The following is a 26,066-nucleotide window of genomic DNA, read 5'->3' as shown; positions in this document are numbered from 1 at the left end:
AAAAGTATTGCGTTTGTAATGTTTCATGTGGAAAAAAAATTAAATTTATATTAATAAAACCCTGTCTGTGGCTCCGAGTTATACTGAATTAAACATGTTTTTTTCCTTGTTAATTTTTTTTTTCTACAAACAATTTTAAAATCAGATCAGTATATAATGACTAGAATTCATATTTCGGAACGCAATAAAACCTTGGGAAAGTGCAGGTAATTGCAGACAAGCCGGGTGCATCCCGGGAAGGGGGAGAGTGTTGACCGGACGACAGACGGACGGACGCTGGTGTCCGCAGGCGAGGCGGGAATCCCGGGGGCCAAGGGCGAGAAGGGGACGTACCTGGTGCCCAAGCAGCTGGGGCGGGGTCCCCGCGGGCTGCCCGGAGACAAGGGCTTCCCGGGCCCGCCGGGTCCCGAGGGCCTGCAGGGCCTGAAGGGCGAGGTGGGGGAGGACGGGGCGCGAGGCTTCAAGGGAGACAAGGTGAGTGATCCTCCTCGCCTCCCGGCAGTGTCCCTGCCAGCAGCGCGAAACTTACATGTGCAGAGACTACAGTATTTACTTTTTAAATTACAGTTTGCACACGTGTTAATTGTAAGCATGTCTTTCATACAAACTTGATAATTGTGTTTCATGTATTAAATAATATTTATATATATATGAACCCGTTTTAACGAAAACATCATATATATATATATATAGGTGTGTATATATATATTTGTGTGTATACAAAAACACCAAAACAATTGACTTAAGGAAAAAAAGTATTAAAAACAATTTAATAAAGTCAAAATATAAAATGTATTCAGTTTTATTTTCCCAAGCAAAATCATTACTTAAATTTCTATGTGTAAACGTTGGACTTGTAAAAGTCTGCTGTTCCCTGATATTTCAGTGTGACAGTTTCCTTTGGAAACTCAATCAAAAAGAAAATTACTAGAGACCGGAAAAATTCGCGGATTCATTTCGTGATAGGCTGAAATTCTAACATGTGTACAATTCTACTGGTTCTGCTATTGGCTCGCGGTTTTAACTGGAGCTCTCTGGGCCAATGAGAGACTATCGACCAAAGAAAGCGTCGAATCGCAAGCTACCCAGTGGAGACGCCTCACAATTTAGTAACCAATGAACACACGCGTGTTTACTCGAGAAGTGCAGAGGTTAATGGAGGCTATCCTAGAGGTCATTGAATCCGTGAATTATTTCCGGTCCCTAAAAATTACTCATAAATGAATGTTTGAATGGTGGCACCGGACCCTGTCTGACCGCCGGCAGGGCAACTACGGCGAGCCCGGGGTGTCCGGGAGGGACGGCGTCCCGGGCATCGACGGGCGGCCGGGGCAGAAGGGCGACGACGGAGGGGCCTTCGTGCCCAAGGAGTTCCTGCGGGGCTCGCCCGGACTCCCCGGCTACAGGTGACAGCTTGCACTGCTCTTAGCTGAGGGGGCCACGATTTCCGAGCTTTACGAGAATCCCAATCGCACAAGGGTGATATTGACCTACAGTAGAACCTCGACTATCCGTGACCTGGTTAACCGGGTTCTCAATTAAAAATTAAATTTTTTTTTGGAATGACAGGGAAAGGGGAGGGCCGCTAGACCAAGCCCGCAAAGTGTAATTCATTAAGGAAGGGAAAAGAAGGAGTAAAACTAAAAACTACGTGTTAAAAGTAGAAACGAACGGACATACGTATGTACATGTTTCCAGAATTGTTTATTTATTCAAGGCAAGTTATTTGTTAAATTGCATGTACCTATGAATATCAAATTGAAAATATAAATCATATGTTACTTTGAAACTGTATCTTTTAGGTCATTGCAAATGATTCATTCATACATAATTTTAAATATTAATCATTTGTGTCAGTAATACTTGTACATGTGTTTTGCATAAATTACTTACGAAATTTTGCTGTATTGTATAACCTAAATACATTTGAATTCGATTAGCCGTGCTTACATTCCCCACCGTTACGTCGGTTAATCAAGGTTCTACTGTACATGATGGGAAAACCGTTAGAGGAGGTAAGTGCGTCAGCGGCAATGCCACTCCAACGCATGCACTTTGGTCGAATGGGAAGCTGGGGTAGGTACGGTGCGTAGCATGCTATATGCCAATTGTAACGGCTGGAAGGGGAGACGGCAGGCGAGAGGTAGAAATGACGCAGCAGTGATGCTACGGAATTCTCGTAACGCTGCGTGTGTTTGTCTACTCCTCAGTTTTCGTAACGGCTAACGATTGATGCTACCCTATTTCTTTTATTTTATTTAAAGTATCTACAATTTTTTCATTCGTGTTGAAAATGGTTATTGATTTGTACAGTTAACTTTATATGAATGGAGTGATTAAAAATGTAAAAAATTTATCTCTAGCTATACCTAATAAGCAAGAAGTTTCACTTCTGTAGCGCATGGATTCCACGCACACACTTTTTTTTATTATAATACTCTAAATTTTGGTACCATTTTCAAGCTTTTAAAATTTTCCATCATCATCAAATCTTGGTATTTGTAACCCACGATAATCAGATATAGTATGGCAGTTTTATTTTATGTACTCGAGCATAGGAACATGTAAAAATAGTAGAATAATAGGTAAATAAATGGGTTCACACTTGTGCTTACAGTTACTTATTCGTAATCTGGCATAAGGATAGTATAAAGTTCACACTTATGTATTTTTAATCCTGAATTATTTTGTTACCATTTGGAAACTATATATAAACATTATGTTATTATTGTAATTATTTGTAATCTGTGGTATCACAAGAGATTTAAACTCTAGGTTCATTTCAACTGTAACTGAAAATTCTTGGGGTGAGTTAGGATGGCTTTGCAAATTGTACTTTTTTTTTTTGGTTGGCAGCTACGACAGTGATTGTTAGCGTAGGGGCCACAGTTGATAAGCCGTCAGATCACTTGCCTCCGTCCTGATCCGGGTTGTTCTTGATGGGGTCGAACCTGGATATTTTGCTGTTGGGAAAAGTGTCTGGTGTTGCTGCGAGCCGGGTGGTTTTCTGGTGTTACTCTGGTTTCCCCTGCTAATCCTTTCCGTCGGTGCTCAATCCCACTATTAACCACTTCTCATCCATCTCGTGTGCCTCCGACTTTGACAAGACATAAAACCCAATTCCATCCATCGTCTTAGAGTGTACGTGTGTGATGATGAAAACTGCTCGCATCAGCACTGCGAAAGTACCGTATTTACCCAAAAAAATAATGCTACTCTGAATATGATGTGACTCCAAACCTTTTTGATTATGAATTTACAGACTTTATGGGTTGGAAAATCGCAATTCAAGTACATAGCACTTGAAAATTATTCAAATTGTTAGATTTATTCCATATTTACTACATAGATCCTTTCTGGTTACACTTTTGTTTCTTTTGAAACACCAAGCGGCAGTTATAAAAAAGTTCAGTTCAAGAGAGAAAGTTAAGAATGTGGTGAAGTAGGGTGGTCCTGGGAGGTATAAAGAGTGGGAGGGGGAGGGGGGTATACTTCCTCTGCAGCCACAGGGAAAAGAAGCAGAAGGAACCAGACACAAACTCCATACACCCTCCCCTTCATCCTGCATCTCCCATCTGTTACGACTGTGCAGGGGTGCACAGTTAGCCTCGGCATTTTATAAACTTTGTATTTATCTTGCATATTTTCACTCTTTCTTTTTAATATTATTTCCTTTGATCGGGTGTTAACATAGTATAGTTATAACTAATTTTATTTATAATTTTAATTTTATCATTGCGTTATTTGATCTCTGGTTGTGCTGTCCTTGTTCGTCCTCTGTCCTGTGTTATAGTTTTGTTAGTGTAGGGTGTTTATGCATGGTTTATAATATGTCAAATAAGGTTTTTTTTTAATAAACTGTAGATAGGCATGTCACAGTTAAATAAATGCATGAGTAAAGACTGTATCGCGGTGACAAGTCTGCGTGGAACGTGGTGCTGACCGCGTGGCTCCGGGAACTCGCTCAGGAAGGGGGCGTGGGCGGTGGGCGGTGCTTCCAGGGGCGAGAAGGGCCAGCAGGGAGACCAGGGAATCAAGGGCGAGCCGGGCGACGTCCCGAACTTCTTCATCCAGGCCCAAGGGGACAAGGGCAGCAAGGGCCAGTACGGAGATGCAGGTCAGTGCCCGCAGGGATCGCCGAAAAGCGGAAAGTCATAAGTAAGTGGCCTCGCCAGGATCCATTCAAGAGACACCAAGGGTGCCCACAAGGAGGGGGGGGGGGGGGGGGGGTAACGACGCAGACTGCGTCATTAAAATTTCAGGGGGGGGGGGGGGGGGTGGTTAAAAGACGAGAAAAATGTATATATTATTTACATAATTATAGCTTCTAATGTGAAAATATGTTTCTGGTGCTTTGATAATTGACCGGGATCTTGTAAATCAAATTGGCAACCCCGCACTTTCCTCAGCAAAAACAGTTTGGCATCTGTCGGTACAGGATGGAAATATTACCTGATATAACCAAAATTATTATTAGAAAATCGGTTTTAATTAATGCGAAATGTGATAAAATATAATACTATAAAAGTTTAATATTATAAAATAATTGAGTAAATCATTGAGAAAATGGCATAAAAAATTTCGGTGGGGGGGGGGGGGGCGCATCATTAGGTTAGGGGGGGGGGGGCTGAGTCATAAGGTTTGGGGGGGAAGGGCACCTCTGGAGACACGGTAGTATGCCCCTGTAAATACTAGTTTTTTTGACTTGAAGCGAATATCCGATCAAATGTTTAAAATATTCACATAGTCAAATGGAATTGCAGATATTGTACATAGCAAAGCTGCATTCAGCTTACTTTATAAAATAAAGAATTGAAGTAAAAAAAAAATTTGTCAAAAGTTTGTAATGTTTGAACTGATTAAGTGATTAACCAATTGGTTCCTATATTGTTGCTTATGATACAACACCGCCTATGTGACAAAAAAAAAGCAAAATTTTCAGGAGAGCTTAATAATTTGATTGGCCATGCTGGAACTGAATGATAGCCGGTGTTAGAAAAAATACCATAGTTGTGCATTCTGTTGGATTATCAGCGAATTCACTTCGTGAGAAGATGATAAATGCTTACATTTCCATGGAGAAAAATTTTTTTTAAAAAATGTCACTTTGGCGGTGTTGTTTCTTATGTGAGGATACAATACATCATTCAATAAAGATTATAAAATAATCATGAATAATATTAATATTGTGCATTCATAAACACAAATGGAGCCCTTTTGATTTTTTAAGTAACCAACTTTATTCAAGCAAAAAATTTACCACACAAACAATATTAAATATTGTTGTGAGTAAATATTAGAATTCCAATGTTTTCAAAGCTTTGCAACAATTGCGAAGCGTCACATCAGATCCAAGGCTTTGCATCACAACCGAAGCTTCAAATATAATGAACAATAAGATTCCTGGCAAAGTAAAATCATATATTAAAAACAGTTTCAATTGATTCGCTTAGTCGAAGCTTCGCACAGGCCTATTCAATACATATTGTGATTGCAACTTTTTTCCCGCTGTTTATTGAGCTATTAAAAATCACTTTGTCAAATTCCCAACCCACTTCAAATTTCACTATTATGTTTTGTAGGTTCCTCCAAAATGAAACTAATTTGTAGTTTTAATTGTTACGATATGGTTTTTGTATCAGTTTTATGTAGCATTAGTATTGATTTTGAAATTTATTTGTGAAGGAAGATGCTTTATGTGCCACACCCTTTAGGGGGTTCCCTAAAAAATAAAAATAATATCCTATATTATTAATGTTTCATGAGACATTATTGCTATGGAGATATAAAAGAAAGGATTAAGTAAATTTTTTTGAAATATTTTTGAGAGGCCAAACTACATCTGTATATTGAATCAAAGTTCTTGCAAATAATATTCTACTTTACCTTGATGTTCTTGAAAATATGATCTAATATTTTAATGTTCTAATTAATGTTCTCTTCTTTAACACCACATAAATATGTTCCAAGTATTTAAACATTGTATTTGGCTTCAGATATTGCATTGTTTAAATTTGTGTTCTTTTTGCACTATATGCAGTAGGTATTTGCTGTGTTCTCTGTTGAAAAAATAAAGCCTCTGAAATAAAAAAAAAATATTTTACTAATTAATTAATAAAAAAATCAGTGTCTAATATCTGCTCTTTACGACTTAAGTTTATTTGTTGAATATTACAAAAAAAAAAACATTAACAGATAAAGAAATAGTCAAAAATATTCATCTCTGCAATCCAATAGACTTACTGAGTCTGTAAATCTGTTAAAGTTTGTGAGCCACAGATTTTGTCAGATTTTGTCAAAACACCATCCTCCTTCAGAAATATTCTCCATTATGTGTGACATTTACCCTTGTCTCAAATTACACCACAGATTTTAATTTCCATAGTAAATGTGGTCTTAAAATTAAAAAAAAAATATTGGTTAAGTTACTTGTGGATATGAAATCATGAACTATATGATACAACATCTAGCAAACATTTCCCTTTTTGATTAGCACAGGGCTTGTTGCATGTTTGAAAATTTTTTTTTTTTTTTTCAATTTGAACAGTATTTTATATCATGTGTTTGAAAATTACTTGTATAGTACAAGGGACGTTCCAAAAGTAAGTTTCGTCATTACCGTAAGAATTCACACCCGTTGAATGACGGAAGTAGCGTCAGCGAAGGAATGACGCATGCGCAGAGCGCCGAAGAAGAGAGAGAAGCAGCAGACTGGCGTGTCCGAGGTTTTTTCAACCACAAGTCACGATGGCGGACAGACGTGTGCTGACAACGTGGTCGCCAGTGGAGGTGCGAGCTGTTGTCCCTGCAGTAAAAAGCTGTACTCTCGGGACATCACTTCCAAGACAAGGCTGAGGTGGAGCGGACTGTGCGACAGTTCCTTGCATCGCCGGGCACCGAGTTTCACCAGAGCACTATCTTCAAACTGATTGCACGCAACGACATATTCTCAATGTCGGTGGAGACTATGTCGAAAAATAGTGCAAGGTGACATGTATTTTTTTTTTTTTGGCAATAAATTTTCCGCGTGAGAAAAAATAAAAAAACTTACTTTCAGATTGTTCCTTGTATTTGGTGTTCATGGAGTAACTATAATTTAATGTAACAGATTTTTGAATGAATTTCATAAAAATGATCAAATTTAAAGAGAACCAGGCAAGAACTGATTTATGATTAGAGACGCAGAAAATTTGCGAGTTCAATGACCTCCAGGATAGACTCCAATAATCCTCTACACTCTCGGGCAAATGCCAACTATTCATTGGCTGCTGACTTGTGAGTCGTCTCGACTGGGTGCTGGCCTGTGATTCGACACTTCTATGAGTGAGTGGCCCTCAGTCCCCCAGATTTACAGTGAACCAATGAAAGAAGCAGCACTAAGGTATAATTATTGGAATTTTAGCATAACACGAAATGAACCCGCGAATTTTCCGGGTCTCTATTTATGATCTACCATTTTTTTTGTAAAGACCAAAGGGCAGCCAGATTGATAGGTGAGGTATCACAGTGGTGTGAGAGAGGCGTGGCCCGCGGTGCAGGTTTCGACGGCCGGCCGGGCGAACCGGGCCCGCTGGGAGACCGCGGCCTCCCGGGCCCCCCGGGCCCCCGTGGGCCCCCGGGCCTCAGCATCAAGGGCGCCCAGGGCCTGAAGGGCTACCCGGGCATGAAGGGCAACGAGGGACCGCGAGGCCCGCCGGGCAACCCGGGCAACGAGGGTCCCAGGGGCGTGCCGGTGAGCGGACCCTGCTTCCTAGACCGTGCTTTCTCCATCAAAACTGAAGTTTTATCAAAAAGTCATATTTTCTTGTATGTATTTCCAGGTGTCTGCTTCATCTCTCATTTAATATTAATGCTGATTGAAGCGATCATTAGTTGCAGTGGTTGCAAAATGCTTATTTTTTACTAACTTTCAATTTTGAAAAAAAATCTCAGTTTGCAGATTGCCCCTGAGTTCGAACTTTAAAATACACTATGTTTAATTATATCAGGCCTGTTAATACTTTTTTAACTCATTACATGTGCACTTATATTTTACGACAATGACTCAAGCGCAATGTCAATAGTTACAACAGGTGATATGTAACAACAAAACTACACTATGTTAAAAAAAATATTTGTTATTTTGTAGCATGATTATTAAAAATACAATTCTATATCAGTATCAATCATAAACCATTCGTTTTGGTATCATACAAACTTATGATTAGGTTTATATGTACAAACTTATGATTAATCATACAACCTTATGATTAAGAACACAATATATATGTCACGGGTAATGCTAGAAGAAGAAGTAAACCTAAGTTTACCCATGTACATCTTTGTTACCCAATGCTAAACGGGTAATGTTAGGTTTTGCATCATTTTTGAACATGTCAGGTTAGGTTAGGTTAATTAGTTAAGGTATTAATGAAATAAAGTTATCAATCATTTGGTTTTTGTAATTTTTAACATTACCCAGTCAGTGTTGGGTGGACCCAGGTGTAGACGGGTAAATGTTTTATTCAAATTTATTTACCCAACAAACTTGGATAATGCTAAGTTAACCCAGGTCATCCTAGCTTTATTTCTTCTAGCTTTATTCGTAACATATACATACATAGAATATCTAATTAGTATACTTGAAAATTTCTTTTGAAAAATCCATTAGTTATATGCATTTTCTGGTGAGTGTCAGGAACGAAACTGAAGTGAGAGATGACGGTGTGTGGTCGCGTGGCAGGGCTACGGGGCACAGAAGGGGGCCCGCGGAGACCCGGGCATGAACGTGCTGGAGGGTTTCATCGGCGTGATGGGCCCCAGGGGCCAGAAGGGCGAGCCAGGCTTCGAGGGACCGCAGGGCGTGCCGGGCCGCGACGGCGTGTTCGGCGTGAAGGGCGCCAAGGGGGAGAAGGGCGCGCCGGGAGCGGAGGGGCTCCCGGGACAGCCGGTGAGTCCGCGCTCCGTCCCTTCCGTTCCCCCGGCCAGTAGAGACATCATTCTGTGGTTTTATTATTATTCCAATTTAATCTTTTGAATAGAGGATTTCTGTGTTATGGTTTTTATTTTTATAAAAGTTGTTTTGTGATTCTTACTCCACCAAAGTAGTGGTATGATAAAATGCAATAAATTGGTCCAAAACAGATATATTCAGAACAATAAAAATAAATCACCGAGCGTTTGTGGTTTGAAAGTGATTCAATAAGAGATGAACAATAAAACTAATTAAATTAATTTTTCTGATCCATACACTTTGGTACAATTTTTATATCCCGAAAATAACGACGTTCCTTCAATTTAAAACATTGAAAAAAAAAATTTTTATGATTGGAATTAAAATTTGGGTAAATGCTACTTAATTCCATGATATAACTTGCATTTTGGTGTTATGCTGTGTTTTGGCAGGGTTTTTACTTTTTTCGGTGTTGTTTCTGTTTTGTCGCAATTCACCATATAATCTTCTCTCTAGTGTTTAGTTTTAACAGTTTCAGGATGAGGGGCATACAAAATCCTAAAAAAAAATTGATCAAAATAAATCATTCCCACCAGCAACAGGGAACAATTTGAAAGCAAACAGCAAAAAGGGTGGTTCTATTATTACCCCATTCAAAATGAAATTCTGGGTACGTTCCTGCTTGAAGTGACAAGTGTTCCAGTCCAAAATCATACACTCTGTGGATAGCATCTTTCTTTTATCTGAAATACAATTTTTCACACCGCATACTATTGCCAACTACACCGTAGATTTATAATAGGTATACTATGTTGGGAGTAAAAATAAATAATACTAATTAGCAAAAAAAATCACTTTCAAACAGATACTGCTCTGTGCATTGTAAATAAAAAGAACATGTCTTTTAAAATAAGGACAAAAATTTTATTTTGTGTTTTTAGTTTTAGTTAGTAAACACCTTGACATTGTAAAAACACTCAGAAATACATACCTAAAGTAATTTTTTTTTCCTACTTTAGCATAGCAATTTTCTTTTTTTTTTTATTTAACAGGAGGGGAGGAATGTATCAAAATTTATTCATTCCCACCAACAAAAGGAAAAAATTTGAAAGCAACCAGTGGGTAAAGTGGGTCTATCCCTCTTCCCTACTCCTCCCGCCCCCCTCGAGAAATGAAATTGTGTGCGCTCCTGCTTTGCAATGCACATGGCAGTTTCTGCCTGACAGTGACGTGGGTGGAAGATGAGTGAACACTGCCAGATGCTATCCAGCGTGTGTGTCCAGGCAGACAGAGTCGTTGAGAGGGTCTCGCTGCGTCGGGCACGAGGGGTCTCGAGTGGTTCTTGGGGGGTGTTGCAGGGCCCGCGGGGAACCCGCGGGGACACCGTGCCGGGTCTTCCCGGCTCGCCCGGAGCCCCCGGCCTGCCCGGGCTCGTCGGGTTGTTCGGGGCCGTCGGACTGCCAGGTGAGGAGCGTCGAGGCGTCAGACTGGCTCTGTTCAGGGGCCAGAGAGTCACCGTGTCACCAGTGATGCCAACTCCTACAGAGTGTTCCCCCTAGGACCAACTTCAAATCCCCCTAGATTTAGATAAAAGAAAAAAAAAACCTCTAAAGTTTTTATTGTACACCCTGTTTGAGAGCTGAAATTATTTTCGCCACTTGTGTTGCTGTTCTTTCTTCACTTTGTTTTCAAGATATACACTTTAAATTCACGCCCTCAAAAATTTTCTTAAATAATGTACCCGCTAAAAAAAATCCCCCTAAATAAATTTACCCCCTAAAAAAAACAGCATTGCAGCTTTGTTCCCCCCAAATTTGGGGGGAAAACCCCCAAGTTGGCATCCCTGCGTGTCACTTTATCTTTGTAATACCATTTCTCTTAATAAGACACACATTTTTTTCCTGGGGCTCTTAGATAGCATGAAATTCGTATTAAATTTAATAAACAAAAATTGGAAAAAAATTTACTTTTTTTTAAGTCTTGCAACTGATATTAGTTATATATTTTTTTAATTATATACATTAGAACATTCTTCAAACACAGAAATACTTAACAGATAGGATGATATAGAGAGATACAGATAGAGAGATACAAATGTAGAGATATATGTACATAGATAGGGAGACAAGTTGAGATATAGATATGAAACATATTAACATAGAGAGATATAGAGATTTTTTTGTATATAGAGAAATATAATAAGCTTTATAGAGATGGACAGAGAGAGATGGAGAGAGATGTTTTGTATATCGTCGGCTTACTTCTAAAACCTCGTAACTCCATTTCAGTCAATTTTACAGGAGAATTTATGAGCTTTCGGAGTACGGTTTTGACTGACAAAGATACGTGTTTTTATAATTTGTGAATAGAAAAGAGACTACGTAGAGTTGACTTACGAGGTTTTATCTCCGGAATATAAAACTGGTAACATCTGGAATTATGAGGTTTTAGAAGTAAGCCAACGATATGTGTTCTTATTTCAAGCAAATCACGAAATTAATTGGAAGAGGCATAGCGGCACGTGCCGGGTATCAGCTAGTTATGACCGCCGTGCTTGTTGGAATGGTTGCGAGCGTGCGCTGGCCGTGGGGACGACTCCAGCGGAGCGTGTGTGTGTGTGTGTGTGTCTGTGCGCAGGACGGGAAGGGACTCCCGGCGTGCCGGGCGTGCCGGGACTGAAGGGAGACATCGGCCTGCAGGGGCGGCGCGGAGTCACCGGGGACCCGGGCCCCAAGGGCTACCCGGGCCAGCGGGGCCGCATGGGCACCCCGGGGCTGCCCGGCGAGCCCGGGCCGCTCGGCGACCGGGGCACGCCAGGTGAGTTGCCAGTTGCCTCCTCGTCACGGGAGGGCCAAGTTCAATCTGCTGATACGATTTTATAGTACATTTAGAACTGAAATATTTAGTAAAAAAATGTCCTGTTATATATCGTGGACGTACAAGGAAAACCATTTATAAGTCCGTATAATGAAATATTGAAAAAAATTTGATTTTTATATTCATACGGGTTTGTAAAAAAAAATTGTAAAATATGTATACGGTACTGAAACGTGTTTGATCTAACATCATAATAATGATATACTTGTCATGAAATATACTTGTCATGATGAAACACATTAAACTGAACTTTTGTCATACGAACATCTCATTTTTTTTTTTTTTTTTTATCTAACCGGACTTAGTGGGTTTCCTTGTACGCCCACGATATAGCACTGCAGTGAAATAATACTTAAGTAAGTTTGGTAAAACTATGATAAGGAATTAGGAGAAAATTTTTAAATTTTTCAGGTTGGGGGGAGGGGGGGGGAGGCTATACTCCCCCCTTCCCCCCTCCTTTTCCTGGATTCATCAGTGTACCAAAGTCATGAGAATCACAAAAAAAGTAACGAAACTGAATAACTGGTCATGAAAGAGTCACGAAAAAGACCAAAAATAAACAGTAGCGATTCTGGAAATCAAGAAACTAATTTCCTGCAGGTTTTCGTTAAATTTAATTGCCTAACTTCAATTTAATGGGAGACTGTCCACTTAAATCATACAGAATTCATCTCCGAATATGTTTTAGCTTTATAACAGAATTTTTGTCACGTTCCTGCAAATAGTAAATCTATTTTGTATTATGTATATGTGTGACCCTTTCATATAAAAATTCATTTAAGGAAAATTTATAGATCAACGATATGTTTGGACCTTAACTAAAATGTTTCACCACCAGATAGCGGCCATATTCTTTCTTAGAGGCATTACTCATTTGTTTGTTTTTCCAGTGTGTAAAAATCTACATATGAATATTAGTCATTTTCCACGTTTTTACAGTTGCCGATAGGGCTATGTAACTACAGGATTCATTTTTTTTTATTTTCATATTTTACACTTTACTGCACTCTTCTGAGGTTCCATGTAATGTTATTTACTATAGGTTATCCATGTTTCAACATGTTCATTCATTTTACACCATTTTCTTTTGCACCATTAAAAAAAAAAATAAGTACCACTTTATTTTCAAAAGAGAATCATTCTTGTCTGCAGCATCCAAATTTGTAATCCAGGAAAATCAATACATGTGCAAATACATGAAATTAACTGTTAATAATGTCAGTTATGAATTAAATATTCCACTTCAGGAACCCTCTGCTCCCATTTAAAAATGTTCCGGGATATGGCCTCACTGCAATACCATTTACTACAAATTAAATAAACTGGATTTATTTTAGGATGCTGTGGAAAGAAGTAAAACACGGGGGTTAAAACCAAAAAAAATTACTGTAATTTTAGTTTATTTATGGGCTCGTTGCTCAGCGTCTAATCACCATCACTCACTCCCCTAATGCACTCTAATGCACTCAGGCACAGGGGCACAACAACCAAATTTCCAAAAGGGGGGGCAATATACCTTTTTATAAAGAATCCTCGATCCCCCCTTATTGAAGCCGGTGGTCGGGGGTCCTCCCCCGGGAAAAATTGTATTTCAAGCTGGAAAATGTTGCTATTTAAGCAGTTTTATTATCTAAAAATTGATTACACAGCACTTTCTTTGCCTCCGTTTGCCCCCACTTCATGGTTTCAGAGGGGGGAGGGGGGGGGGGGGCAAAATACCCTTGGCCCCCCCCCCCCCCCCGTTGCACCCCTGCTCAGGCACACGCTAACAGGGCGGAAAGGATGGGTCTCGGGAGAAAGAGAAGAATGACTCAGCCCTGGTCTGTGTCAGTGTTCCTGCAGGCAGTCCTGCTTGTAGTTGCAGTAGTTGCTCGTGGCCTGTGCTCACCGACTTGACGGCGCTGTGTGCAGGCGTGAGGGGCTCTCCCGGGAGGCAGGGCCCGCCCGGGCTCATGGGACCGAAGGGAGTCGCCGGGGAGTTCGGCCCCGCGGGGGCGCCCGGCCCCAGGGGTCCCCCGGGATTCCAGGTACGGTCCAATCACGCTCATCTCCACGCTTTCCATATCATCCTCGCCAACACGCAAAGCATACACTATAACGCTGATTTTACATATGCTCACAGTTCCACGGATTGCACTCGTAATATCGGGGGTGGCCCATTTCAACCCTCCCCCCCCTCCCCGAAGACCAATATTGTCTTACTTTTGGAATCACATAATATATATGGTATTATTTATGTTTACTTTGTCTTAATAAATAAAATATTAAATTCTATTAATGCAAGGGCCACCCCACACTATTTTAGGTTAGTATATTATCAATTTTAAAATGTAAAACATTGGACTGTGTTTTCGTAAGTTGTAAGAGGTTAAATATAAGTAAAACCTTGGTGTTATTAATTACTTTTCTCAAATTGTTTCAACATTTTTTTTCTTTTTTCTATGCAAAAACCTTAATATTTCTGATGAGGCACCCCAATAGTAGCATTGTGAGGGGCCGACACAGCTACTACTGGTCTAATTTCATTTCTCTTAAATTTCTGCAATACTAGACTACTTGATAGCTGAAGTGTTTCTAGATACACTGGAAAATTACAACTCGCATTTATGGCTACATGAAAGGGCCATTTTAGCACCAAAAAAGACAGCGTTAACCATAATAAAAAAGCATATTCAGGAAATTATTCCCGGCAACTGTCTCTTTTTTGTTCATTGATTCAGTAATGGATATGGAGCAACCTTTGCATTACCTGGTGCCCTGGCATGACCAATTTTATGAACAGCGAGTTGGATCCCACTCTAATTTTGAATGTCTTGTCTTAAGTATTTTTGCATATCCTTGCAACGGTAACCTTGTCGAATCAAATCAGTTATTTTTTCAGCGTGTCAGGTGTCCACGTTCTGTGCAAAAAAAAGGTTTATCTCCTTTTCTCGCATGTAAGGTCCGTAGTCTTGTGCAGCAGATGCTGTTCACATGTCTTTTGGGGAAATGTAAATACTGACTGCGTTATAAGCTTTAGTTTTCAGTAACTTAACCAGAATTATCTCCAATATCGGTGACACTGGTTTTTGTAGAGAATTTTCTTTGGGCCATCTTGTCTAAATTTATGTTGTTTTAATTTTTTTCTGCATTTCATAATTTCCTAGAAAAAAAAAGACATCTTGAATTACTATTTCAATGGCTTTATTGTGACACACATCCCATTCTAGTAGCTCAAAAATACAAAAATTATTGTTTATAGAAAAATTTAAAAATGAACACACGTTATTGTAATAAGAATATTATTTTATATGATGTCATAAAAAAATTAAACATATCCTTATGAAAAAGTAGGTAATTTTAAACACTTTGGTGTCTTTAATATACATCACTATGCCAAGTTTTGTTGGTACATGTGTGCTTAAAGTTTTTTTTTCAACCGAGAAACAGCTCATGCAAACCGGAATTGATTTTGCGTTTGTGATTTGAACTTGCAGGGTCCGCAAGGTGACCTTGGGCTAGCAGGTGTGGACGGGCTGCCGGGAGATTCGTCCTTCAGCGGCCCCCAGGGCGACACGGGCGATGCAGGTGAGGCAACCTGCACAGTGCTGTGCATTTGCAGGTCCGTCAAGGGAAACCAAGGGCCCCGGGGGAAATTATTTTGTCGGTTCTCTCCCCCATTACTTAGTGTAAAAATTTTGAACCCCTCCATTTAATATGTGTGTGTGTGTGTATGTTTATAAAACTGTAAATGTTTCAGTGGCCATAACTGTAAATGTGACCTGAGCATATTGCATAACTTGTAGGTTTCCAATCTATGTATGTGTGTGTATATATGTGTGTGTGTGTGTATATATATGTCTGTCTGTGTGTGTGTGTGTATATATATATATAAAGGATGTTGGTATGTATGAAGTTGATAAACTCTGACACCGTGTGACTGCCATGAAAGTTGACACATCAAAGTGTTTTTTTTTTTCATGGAGAAAACTCGCCGCTTTGGCGCATAAACGTCTAAACTGTTCAACCTATCGCCATGAAAATTATTATGTATAGTGTGGTTTTTACTGTCCTTGATCCTCAGAAACAACAGATTAGTGATTGTGACTGTGATAAGTATTTGGTGAGTGAATTTAAAATGGAATACCATTTCAAACTCTTTGTAGATTCTAGATTACATACAAACCATCCATTTTAGATGTATAGAGGTAAATAAATAAACACTGGCAGGACAAAAGCTGCCGGATTCTGCTATTTAATAATATTAGCAAAATACTTGTAATTTCATCCTATTATTCTCATGGTAAACTCTGCATTGAAAAAATTTCGAAACTCAACTGAGCCTCCCTGGGGCTAGGCCGCAAGTATTTTGCCCCCTCTGTCCCTCCCTCCCTCCCCTGGGCTTTTGTGAAGCCATGCTCCTTGTACGAGTGGGAGAAAGAAGGTGGTGCGGTCGGTATCTCATTGGTATGCAGCCTTTTCGTGGCAGCAAACCCAGTGATGTATTATCTTAAGGAACCCCTATGCCACTATGATTAAAACAAAAGCATGAAGATATACAAGCATGTTTTGACAGTTGAAAAATAAAAAGGCCACAATATATCTCTCAATAGATCTACCCAACCTTGAAGTACGAATACAAAAACTAATAAAATTAACAAGCACTAATGCAGAAGAAGCTCATAAGTTACTTTTCAACTTTCCCAAGAAGTAGACTCTATAGTACGTACACATGAGTTTCCCATGTATGACAACCTATTTTAAGCTGTAAAGATGGTTTGAAGTTTGTTCTTTACAAGCTTACAATATTTTATGTTTGTACGTTTGTCTTACTTTGGTTCTTCTCAAATTCTCCTGGTAAACCGGGTTTCCGATATTACAGATCTGCTTCAATCCCATTTGATTTAAACATAAAGTTCTACCAAAACCTTTTTTTGTATGATTGAATAATTTTAGGCATTGGCTAACTTATACCTACACTTAACCACAGTAAAATATACTGGAAAATTTGTTTACTAACAAAAACAATAAATCTGAAATAATTAGGAAACAGTGAGATAAAGATAATGTTTGCAGGGTATGTATCAAAAAGAGGTTCATTACAGTATGTCCATGAAAAAATTTTCCAGTTATAAAATTTAGTAGTATCAATTGTAAGCATTGTAAAGTATTTGTTCGTCACAATTAAAGAGTAACTCACATAGTTTTAGATAAACGCATGAGCGAATACTGCTTTGTTGCTTTCTCGCTTTCTACGCCACCTATCTTACCCCCATTAGTAGAGGGTGAACCTGTAAACTATTTGGCAATAGGATAGAGCCCCCTTCATTGGAATATCTTTGTACAAGAGTGGTTGAATGTCGAAGTTCCTGACCGTTGAATCGGTCGTAATGATCGAGACAGTGGAGCTCTTTTTTTGCTGACCTCCACGTTCACCTGACATAATGCGATGCAAATTTTTTTCTTTTGGGGGCTTTATATAAGATCGTGTCTACGTTCCGCCACTACCTAATGATTGGCCAGAGTTGAGACAAAGAATTGAAGAGGCTATTTATTGCTTTCATTTCTCCGGACGTGTTAACCAAATTGTGGGAAGAATCGGACTTTAGGTTGCATGTGTTCCGTATAGCTGAAGTTGTACATATTGAACATTAAAAAAAAAAACTAGGTTAGTTTACCTTCAATTTGATGTATGATATGTTGTGAACAGTCAAAGTTAAAGTGAAACTGTGACATTCGTCCGTGGCCGCCTGGTGTTTGGAAGCCTGCAGGGTGTGTTGGCCGCCGCCTGCCTGCCGAAGTGTGCCAGTGCAGCAAGCGGGAGCGCGTTGCTTGCAGGGTTCGACGGCCCGGTGGGGCTGCCCGGGCGCCCGGGGGCAGACGGCCTGCCGGGGGAGCCCGGGGATGCGGGCGTCGTAATCAACGGCTTCGCGGGCGTCGACGGCCAGAAGGGAGAGCCGGGGCTGCGCGGCCTCGACGGCCGGCCGGGACCGAAGGTGAGCCGCCGGCTCGCTCGCCGGTGTTCACTGTAGGAAAACAACGTGTTTGTGGGATTATGTTTGAAAGATACAGACATGCCAACATTTTTATCTATAACTGTTATACTAATATAACAAAATGCAAAAATATTCTAGACAATACTGAGATTAAAGTACCCACCTATAACAGTCGACAGACACCTTTATTATGCTCCTTAGGCAAATCAAATGATATATTATACAGAATTATATCAAATTGTAATAAACATGGTTGCTATGTCTATCAAAAAATAATTTAAATATAAAACAATTTTTCTTATCTTAATTTAATTTTAATATGTTTAAGTTTAATGATGCTACCATATTTAATTTCTTTTTTTATAAACAGGTAATCGATTATCATTACTGTTGTTATATAATTATGAAACTTGTTCTTGTTTATCCGTTAGTTGCTTGCTGTGTTGTCTTGTGTATGTGTTATTATAGTATTGTCCTAAATGTTATTCATTTTGTTTCATTTATTTGTTTTGTCTATGTATATTTTTATGTTTTATCGTGCCTACCACCCATGGCCTTATGCCGTTGGTAGGCATGTAACGAATTGATAAATAAATAAGCAAATAAATTTACATTTTACATGTTTCTTGTTGGGAATTTGAATTTACATTGTGCATTTTCATTGAAAGTGTTGTTTTTTTTGTAAGCAGTGACACGTGGTGAGCGTTGCAGGGACCGAGAGGCGACGTGGGGGACGCCGGCCTGCGAGGGAGCCCCGGGGACGAGGGCAGGAAGGGGGAGCCGGGGCAGAAGGGTCGGGACGGCATCCCGGGCGCCCCGGGACTCCGGGGCCGGCCGGGCCCCGTGGGGCAGATCGGTCTGCCGGGAGAGAGGGGCGACATCGGCGTACCGGGATTCTTCGGACACCAAGGTGAGCCACGTCACGCGGTGTTTTGTGGTCGAGCGGCCAGATTGCTTGCCGCTCACCGAAACAATCATTGTGTCATTCCGTCAGTGTCCTCCTGTGTGCATACCATATTGCCATCTATTGACCATTTAAATATTTAATTAAAAAATGTGTGTCCCTATGGATAGTACATACTTTATTATTTTTATTTTGTGGAGCTAACTACATTTATTTATTTATTTAATTATATATATATATATATATTTTTTTAACTTTAAACAGGAAAATCATGTTTGTAACAACTGTTCCAATGCAATCACTGGTGGTCTCGATCTTTTAAACTTACTTGGGTACAGCTATATAAAGTGAAATCCGGATTTTGGCTTGGCCGTCATGGAAATGCACTAGTTAATTTGATAAAATATCTGTGTTCTGGAATGCATTCAAATGAGAACATGAACAGTTTCACCGTCCAGGTCATTTCTTCTTGTTTCCCAATCAGTGATTGCGTAGCTGTATTATGGATGTGAGGTAGCGAGAGGTGTGAATGGTGTTTAGTCATACATTATGCTTTTCATTTTCAAAACACCCTCCAAATTAATGAATAATTGTGATAGTGTGATTTTAAAAAAAAAAATCAACACTTTTTAACTTGAAAAATAAACTATAAACTAAGAGCTGTAAATTTACAAGTAAATAATTGCATTAAAATCAGAACCCCAAACATCAACAGGTATGATCAGTGGCGTGCCCATGATTTTTCTCTGGTGGGGGGGGGGGGGGGGGGGGGTGGCAGAAGGCTAGGGCCTTTCTGGGGGGTCCGGGGGTCCTCCCCCGGGAAAATTTTGAAAAATACGTGTTCAATATTGCTGATTTAGGCTATCTAAAAATACTGTTTAATTAAACATTTATGCTTGTATCATTGAATTTATTTTAATATCATACCAAATATTTTTTTTTTTTTCATTTTATGAATTTAATGTTAAAATATTTTTAGCCCTGGGGGGGGGGAGGGATCCGGTCCCGCTCGTCGTCCCCCCCCCCTAGGCACGCCCCTGGGTACGATGGTTTGTGCCCTCCTGCCGAGATGAAAGCTCGCACTGTTGGATCGGTCTCGAAGCGAGCCGTGACCGTGTGTCGTTCCGCCGCAGGGCTGCCGGGAGACCTGGGGCCGATGGGGCCCGCGGGGCCGCCCGGGCCCAAGGGCATCAAGGGCCTGGTGGGGGACCCGGGCTACAACCGCCAGGGCTTCGGCGACAAGGGCGAGCAGGGCGACGCCGGCCGCAACGGGCTGGAGGGCTACCCCGGCGAGCGAGGGGACGGCGGCCTGCCCGGGATGCCCGGACGCAAGGTGTGTGTGGCAGATCGCTCAGTCGCGTCGGTCACGCTGTCTAGCAGCGCCATTTTACCAAGGTTGACGACACTGCCACTTCCTCTGCAAAGAGACTCTTTGATCGACAGTCGTGGCTTCTTATTTGCTATAGTGCATCCTTGCTGGCAACCATTTTTTCTGCAATATAATTGTTGTTAATCATTTTATTTTTATGTTATTATGTCATGAAAACTGAGAAGTAGGCAAACAGGAGCAGTGTTATGAGAATTCTGTAGCATCACTGCTGCGTCATTTCTACCTCTCCCCTGCCGTCTCCCCTTCCAGCTGTTACAACTGGCATGTAGCATGCTCCGATACGTACCTACCCCGTATTCCCAATCGACCACTAGTGCATGCGTTGGGAGTGGTCCCGCTGCTGACGCACTCTCCTCCTATACCGGTTCCCCCTACCATGTACCTAACTGTTCCCCTCGTGCGATCGGAGTTTTCGTAACGCTCGAAAATTGCAGCCCCCTCGGCAAAGAAGTTTCACTTAAAAAAATCTCAGAATCCTGTAGGGGCCCGGGCCCCGGGGTATCTCGATGGCCCTGACCACAGTTCGTGGCTTGATTAATTCCTTGGTACCCTGGTCTTGTCCTCGCGTGTTGCTGACGCGAGGTGTGTTGGCTAACCCACTGTGCAATGGTGTCTGCAGGGCGCCAGAGGCAACACAGGCCAGCCCGGGGAGCCCGGGAGCGCGGGCTTCGCCGGCTCTCCCGGATACCCCGGAGAGCAGGGCGCCATGGGACCAGCAGGTGAGCATCCGGGATCCAACCTCACCTCTGTCGCTCCGAGCATCCGTGTTGTTGTGTTGTTGTCTTGTTGTTGTTATTGTTGGTAGGAATGTGCGAGTACCCGATATTTTTGGGTACACGGTTCGAATCCACAGTTACCCGAACCCGGAATCGTTGTACGTACATGGATTCGAACAGTATTACGTATATTCACAAAAGTTATAAATTAATTTAATACGGCTCAAAAATACTAGCAGTGCAAAATAAAATTATGCTACTATTACGTAAGTATTTATAATATGATGTATCAAAGAAAGATATGTAAATTAAATAATTAACACAGTGACATTAAAAGAATTTCAAGAGATTAAACTATAATTACAAATTTCATCGTATAGCAAACTATAAACTAAAAACAATTACATGCCTACAAGAAAAAAAGTCTTGGCTATTTATTGGAGAATAAATGGTTTCGTGTGCTGAAACGTTTATAAAACTGAGATTTCCCTGTGGCGTGCAGTTTATTACGATTGAGTTGGAGAATCGAATATGTTTTGGTTTTCATATTTTAAAGTGTTTATTATTAATTAAGTATACATAATTATAAACATTTCAATCTCAGTGTAGTAAATAATTGCCAGTAGTTACAGTTAGGAAAAAGAGAACACACGTTATTTTTAAATTAATCAGTTATTTTTAATTATTCTGTGCTTAATATTCGGAATCGGATTCATAACTCAAATATTGCCAGGGATTCGAATCGGATTCGAACCGAACTGAAAACCAAGGATTCACACATCTCTAGCTTGGTGGTGGTGGTGGTGGTTTTTCTTTATTAGCGGCTGTTTCAAGCGGTTGCATGTCACGGCCAGAGTCACCCATTTCTTTCGCCGTTTGCTCGTGTCTTCGATGCTACGGAAAAGTAATTACGTACTTGCTATTTGTTTTGCAGTCTGTGTTTTGGCCGTGGCTAAGGGGAATATGTAGGAACCAAAAGACATGCATCGTGTTTTTCAAAAGGTTTTACACCATAACAGTTTTCTGTTGTTTAATTTTTTTTTAATTTTGTCATAGTTAAAGCATATTATTTAGTAAAGTGGAACACCTGGATTTAATAGTGACTGGCAGCTATAACTAGCTTCCCCTGTGAAGTCATTGGCGTTTGGTATTGAATTCATTTTCTGAAATTACTGTTAATGATACTGTTTGTCATGTGCCAATACTAGTTTTTTTTTATGCGTAGCGAATATCAAATTGAAAGTTTAAAATATTCGTGAAATTGAATCAGATTATGAATATTGTTCTCAGCTAAGCTGTATTACACTTATTTTATAAAATTCAGGATTCAGGTAATTAAAAAATAATCTTTAACATTTGTAATGTTTGAACAGATAAAGTGACTAACTAATCAAGCACTATTTATGACATCAGTCAATAAAAATTATAAAATAACCATGATTGATATTAATATTGAGCATTCAAAAGAGCAAACAGGGTGCCAACTTTTCATTTTTTAAGTAACCAACTTTATTCAAGCAAACTATACAACACAAAACAAACTTATTATTTTCTTGAGCAAATCTTAGTGTTTCAATGTTTAAAATCTTTGTATCACAACCAACGCTTCAAATAAAATGAATAGCAAATATTCTGGCAAAGTCAAATAGAATATTAAGAAGAGCTTGGATTGATTTGCTTAGTTGAAGCTTCACACAGGCCCTAAATACTGCGTGGTAATACTATGATATGGTCTTTGAAAATCTCTTACTGTTTTATCTCTTCCTAAACAAAGGCAAATCCTTTGTATAGTTACGCCACAGAATAAACAATTGGTAACAGAAGCGACAAAATGTTGTTTTATCCTTGGTTAGTGCGTACCAGCAATCTGATGCTCTCGGGGCGTACACGAATGTAAATAAACAATGTTTTCCCATTGAAAGTAAGGGGCGTATGATTTAATGAACAGTTTGTGTGGTAGTAAATACAATAATTCGTCATAATTTCACAAATATGTTTGAATTCATAGTATTTAGAGTATTCATGCGTGATTCCAATCAACATTATTCATTTGTATTGGAATAAATAAGCTAGTTCGTGCGCATTCTAGCCTTGTGTTCCGTGATTCAGGGAATTGTGCAGTAAATGCCGAACAAATTTATTTAAGAAAGAATGCATAATTTTTGGTGTAACTCGTCGACATGTTATTAAATGATTGAAAGCCAGTAGGCGTCTTCTTGTCCATCTCGTTTGCTGGAAATAATGCGTGATGTTTGTGTAACTCTGTGCTTACTGCCATGCAACGTGTCTCGATGCCTTTATTTATTTATTTTTTGCCACAATGCACCTAAGACTACAGCAATCAAAATGTAGAGTGATTTTTGTCTATAATTTAATATGCCATTTATATTACAAATGCCACACTTAACATACGTGTGATTTATTTTCCTGTAGGGCTAATGTAATATTGTTGAGAGTGAATTTCTTTAAGTCGTTGCTTTTAATTGGCCCCTACGTTATGTAGTTAACACGTATAAAATATATATTTACATACTTATAATAAACTTTGTAAATGCACATCATATCTAGGTATTTCTAATGTAGGCCTAAATAGCTACCAATTTTTTTTTGGCTTGTTAAATAAGTAGAATCTCATAACACAAATTAATTTAACATTTAAGTTTACTTAACCATTTTCTTATTGACTCTAACTGAAGAAACTTTCTTGTCTGTAAATTTTAGCTCTTAATGGGAGGACAACATATCATTATGTCATTTTGTTTAGCTTATTTTGTCCATCTTGTCAGATCTTCTGTGAGTATACGTTTGTACAAAGATATTAGACGTCAATACAAAACAAAAAAAAAAAACTTGCATAATGTTAATCAATGTACGCAAATGTGAAGCCAACATAATTAAATCATTTACAGTGCCAGAATTCACTCGCAATCACTAACTAATACAGTACTTAATTGAAATCCGACAAAACTGCTATCCCAGCATTGGCTAAACGCGCCCCGAAAAGATGGCGACCGAAAAGTAAACAAACGATGGGCGAGTACGCGGGTAAACCCACTTTGTCGCTTCTGTTAACAATTGTTTATTCTGTGGTTACGCTCATCACTGATTCACTGACTCTGTAACGCCAAAGAGATATGTATACCTTGGAGACAGGCATTTCATAAAGCACAACTATTAGGCTACTCCATAGAGATGTGTATAAAATATAAATGGAAGTATAACAATAGAGTAACATTTGAAATACAGCTACCCTAAGTGGAACGTGCCTTAATTTTTAAATTAAAGTGTTTGTTATATGCATCATTTTTCAATGGGCACCTTAGGTACCTTACGAATTATCATGCTTGTAATTACTAAAAAGTCTTATATCTCAGAAAGTTTAGCTCTAAACGAAAAACTGTGAAAATTTTACCCTTATTGGAAATCTAAGTTTTCATCACTGGAAATATTTTGATGTTATTTAAAACTTTGTACTTAAACACTTTAAAAAATCTTTGTTTTATATTTTAAATACCGGTATACTTATATTTTTGAAGTTTATACTTCACCTAGGTAAAAAACTGGGGGCTGATATATTTTTCTTTTATGAATATAATGTATGTTTGTATGCCCAAAAGTTTTTTTGGGAAAATTTGCTTTTATTTGTGATGTCCTTTAGATTTTTTATATTACTTTCTTTTTTTTTTTGTGGATACTTAATTTCTTGCTGCTAAAATCAACAATAAATAGCACAGATGCACTTAATATATATGAAATAATTTCATTTGCACAATATTGAAAGACATTGAATTATTAATAAAAAAACTTTGTGTATATTAAATTAAAGCATTTATTCGTTTTATTCATCATTTTTCAACCTTAAGCCTTAGGCGCCTTACAACTCATTGTTTTCAATTTTAACGTTAAAACTCTTTGTGGGATAAAAAATTGTGGTTACCAATGTGCCGTTTTTTTCAATTTCTATTCCTATTCCAGTTGACTTGCCTCCTGTTACAGTACGTTCATGAACTGGCGCTCAAGGTGCTCTCAGATACGATGTATGTTGACTCACTCCGGAGTCGGGCTGAAGCGCTTCCCGTGGCGTTGCAGGTTCGCCCGGATACGGAGCGGAGAGGGGGGAGCCGGGCACTCCCGGTATAGACGGGCGCACCGGGAGACCTGGCCGTCCCGGACACAAAGGTGCTCCCGGTGACTACGGGTTCGACGGCCCCAAGGGCCCCAAAGGAGACCAGGGGACCAGCCTCCCGGGACCCAGGGGGATGGACGGAAACATCGGTACGATCACGTCTTCACTGTGCGAGCTTGTGTCATGTGTGTAGCTGTTGGAACTGGAGAGATAGTACCCAGTACCGCACTCCATCTGCAGAAATCTGAGTACTGTGGAGCCCTCTTAAGATGTTACTTCTTTCTTTTTAAATTAAGTCTCATCAACAAATAAGACAAGTAGTGATGTGTCAAATTCCAATTTTCCCGAATCCGAATCTCGATTTAAAATCTGTGGTCAGGCCTTAGTGAAAAACTTTTCAACCTTCACCAGGCATTAGTTTATCACGCGCAGTCTGCAGTTACAGATGAGGAAATTTTTTTTTTTTTTTTTTTGTGAATGATTGGTTTGAGAAATTTTTGGATTATTCCAATTTGACTGTATCTCAAGTGTAGTGTAAATTGTATAGGTGTCCTTTGGATGTATGCAAGCCGCGACGTGTGCAGAGTGATATGCTCACCTCCCTATACAGCCCCCCCCCCCCCCCCCTACCTTACTCTTTCCCACAGATTCAACTAGTATGGTTGGGTGCCCTTGCTCTGGTCAGCTGTAGCTAGCAGTTCTGTCACGCTTCTTTCATCTCTACCAGCCTGAGGAGGGGTGGGGGAAGGGGGAATGTGACATAATCTGTATTACCTCAGCATTTTGTTCTTCCACTGTGCGGCTTGGAAGTTAAGCCCCTGTTGCGCTACTGAATATATATTTTCTTTTAATTTTGATTCCTTTGAATGTGCTTCTATATAATTTTTAATGTTAGTTTTTGCATCATGTATATTATACACATTAGCTACCATTTTCACAAGTCAAGAAAATATTCATAATTGAAATATTTTTGTGTGTAATCGCATCATTATCATCATAAGCTCTCACTAGTAAGTTTTTTTTTCTGTTCTTTGAATGATTCTTTAAATGGAAGATATATTTAAAATAAAATCTTGGCCACATAGCATTTCTGGTTTTCACTGATTGTCATAAAAAAAAAATCCTCAGGAATAAACAACAAAGATT

General features: G+C 39.5%; 1 protein-coding gene across 1 annotated transcript in view; it reads left to right on the top strand.

Annotated features, from left to right (window-relative positions):
- Nucleotides 1–26,066, top strand: part of LOC134539088 (collagen alpha-1(IV) chain-like) — a 192,764-nt gene that overhangs the window by 154,628 nt on the left and 12,070 nt on the right. The window contains exons 13-26 of the mRNA XM_063380819.1: nt 290–474; nt 1,267–1,406; nt 4,002–4,117; nt 7,539–7,732; nt 8,723–8,929; nt 10,291–10,396; nt 11,570–11,749; nt 13,721–13,836; nt 15,286–15,376; nt 17,627–17,784; nt 18,496–18,694; nt 19,822–20,021; nt 20,698–20,797; nt 24,884–25,069. Coding sequence (XP_063236889.1) covers nt 290–474; nt 1,267–1,406; nt 4,002–4,117; nt 7,539–7,732; nt 8,723–8,929; nt 10,291–10,396; nt 11,570–11,749; nt 13,721–13,836; nt 15,286–15,376; nt 17,627–17,784; nt 18,496–18,694; nt 19,822–20,021; nt 20,698–20,797; nt 24,884–25,069 — 2,178 coding nt within the window. The remainder of the gene's footprint in view (nt 1–289; nt 475–1,266; nt 1,407–4,001; nt 4,118–7,538; nt 7,733–8,722; nt 8,930–10,290; nt 10,397–11,569; nt 11,750–13,720; nt 13,837–15,285; nt 15,377–17,626; nt 17,785–18,495; nt 18,695–19,821; nt 20,022–20,697; nt 20,798–24,883; nt 25,070–26,066) is intronic.

The sequence above is a fragment of the Bacillus rossius genome, chromosome 14, assembly GCF_032445375.1.
Source record: "Bacillus rossius redtenbacheri isolate Brsri chromosome 14, Brsri_v3, whole genome shotgun sequence".
Taxonomy (NCBI): domain Eukaryota; kingdom Metazoa; phylum Arthropoda; class Insecta; order Phasmatodea; family Bacillidae; genus Bacillus; species Bacillus rossius.
The sequence above is the reverse complement of the archived record's forward strand: the minus strand, read 5'-3'. Positions and strand labels throughout refer to the sequence as shown.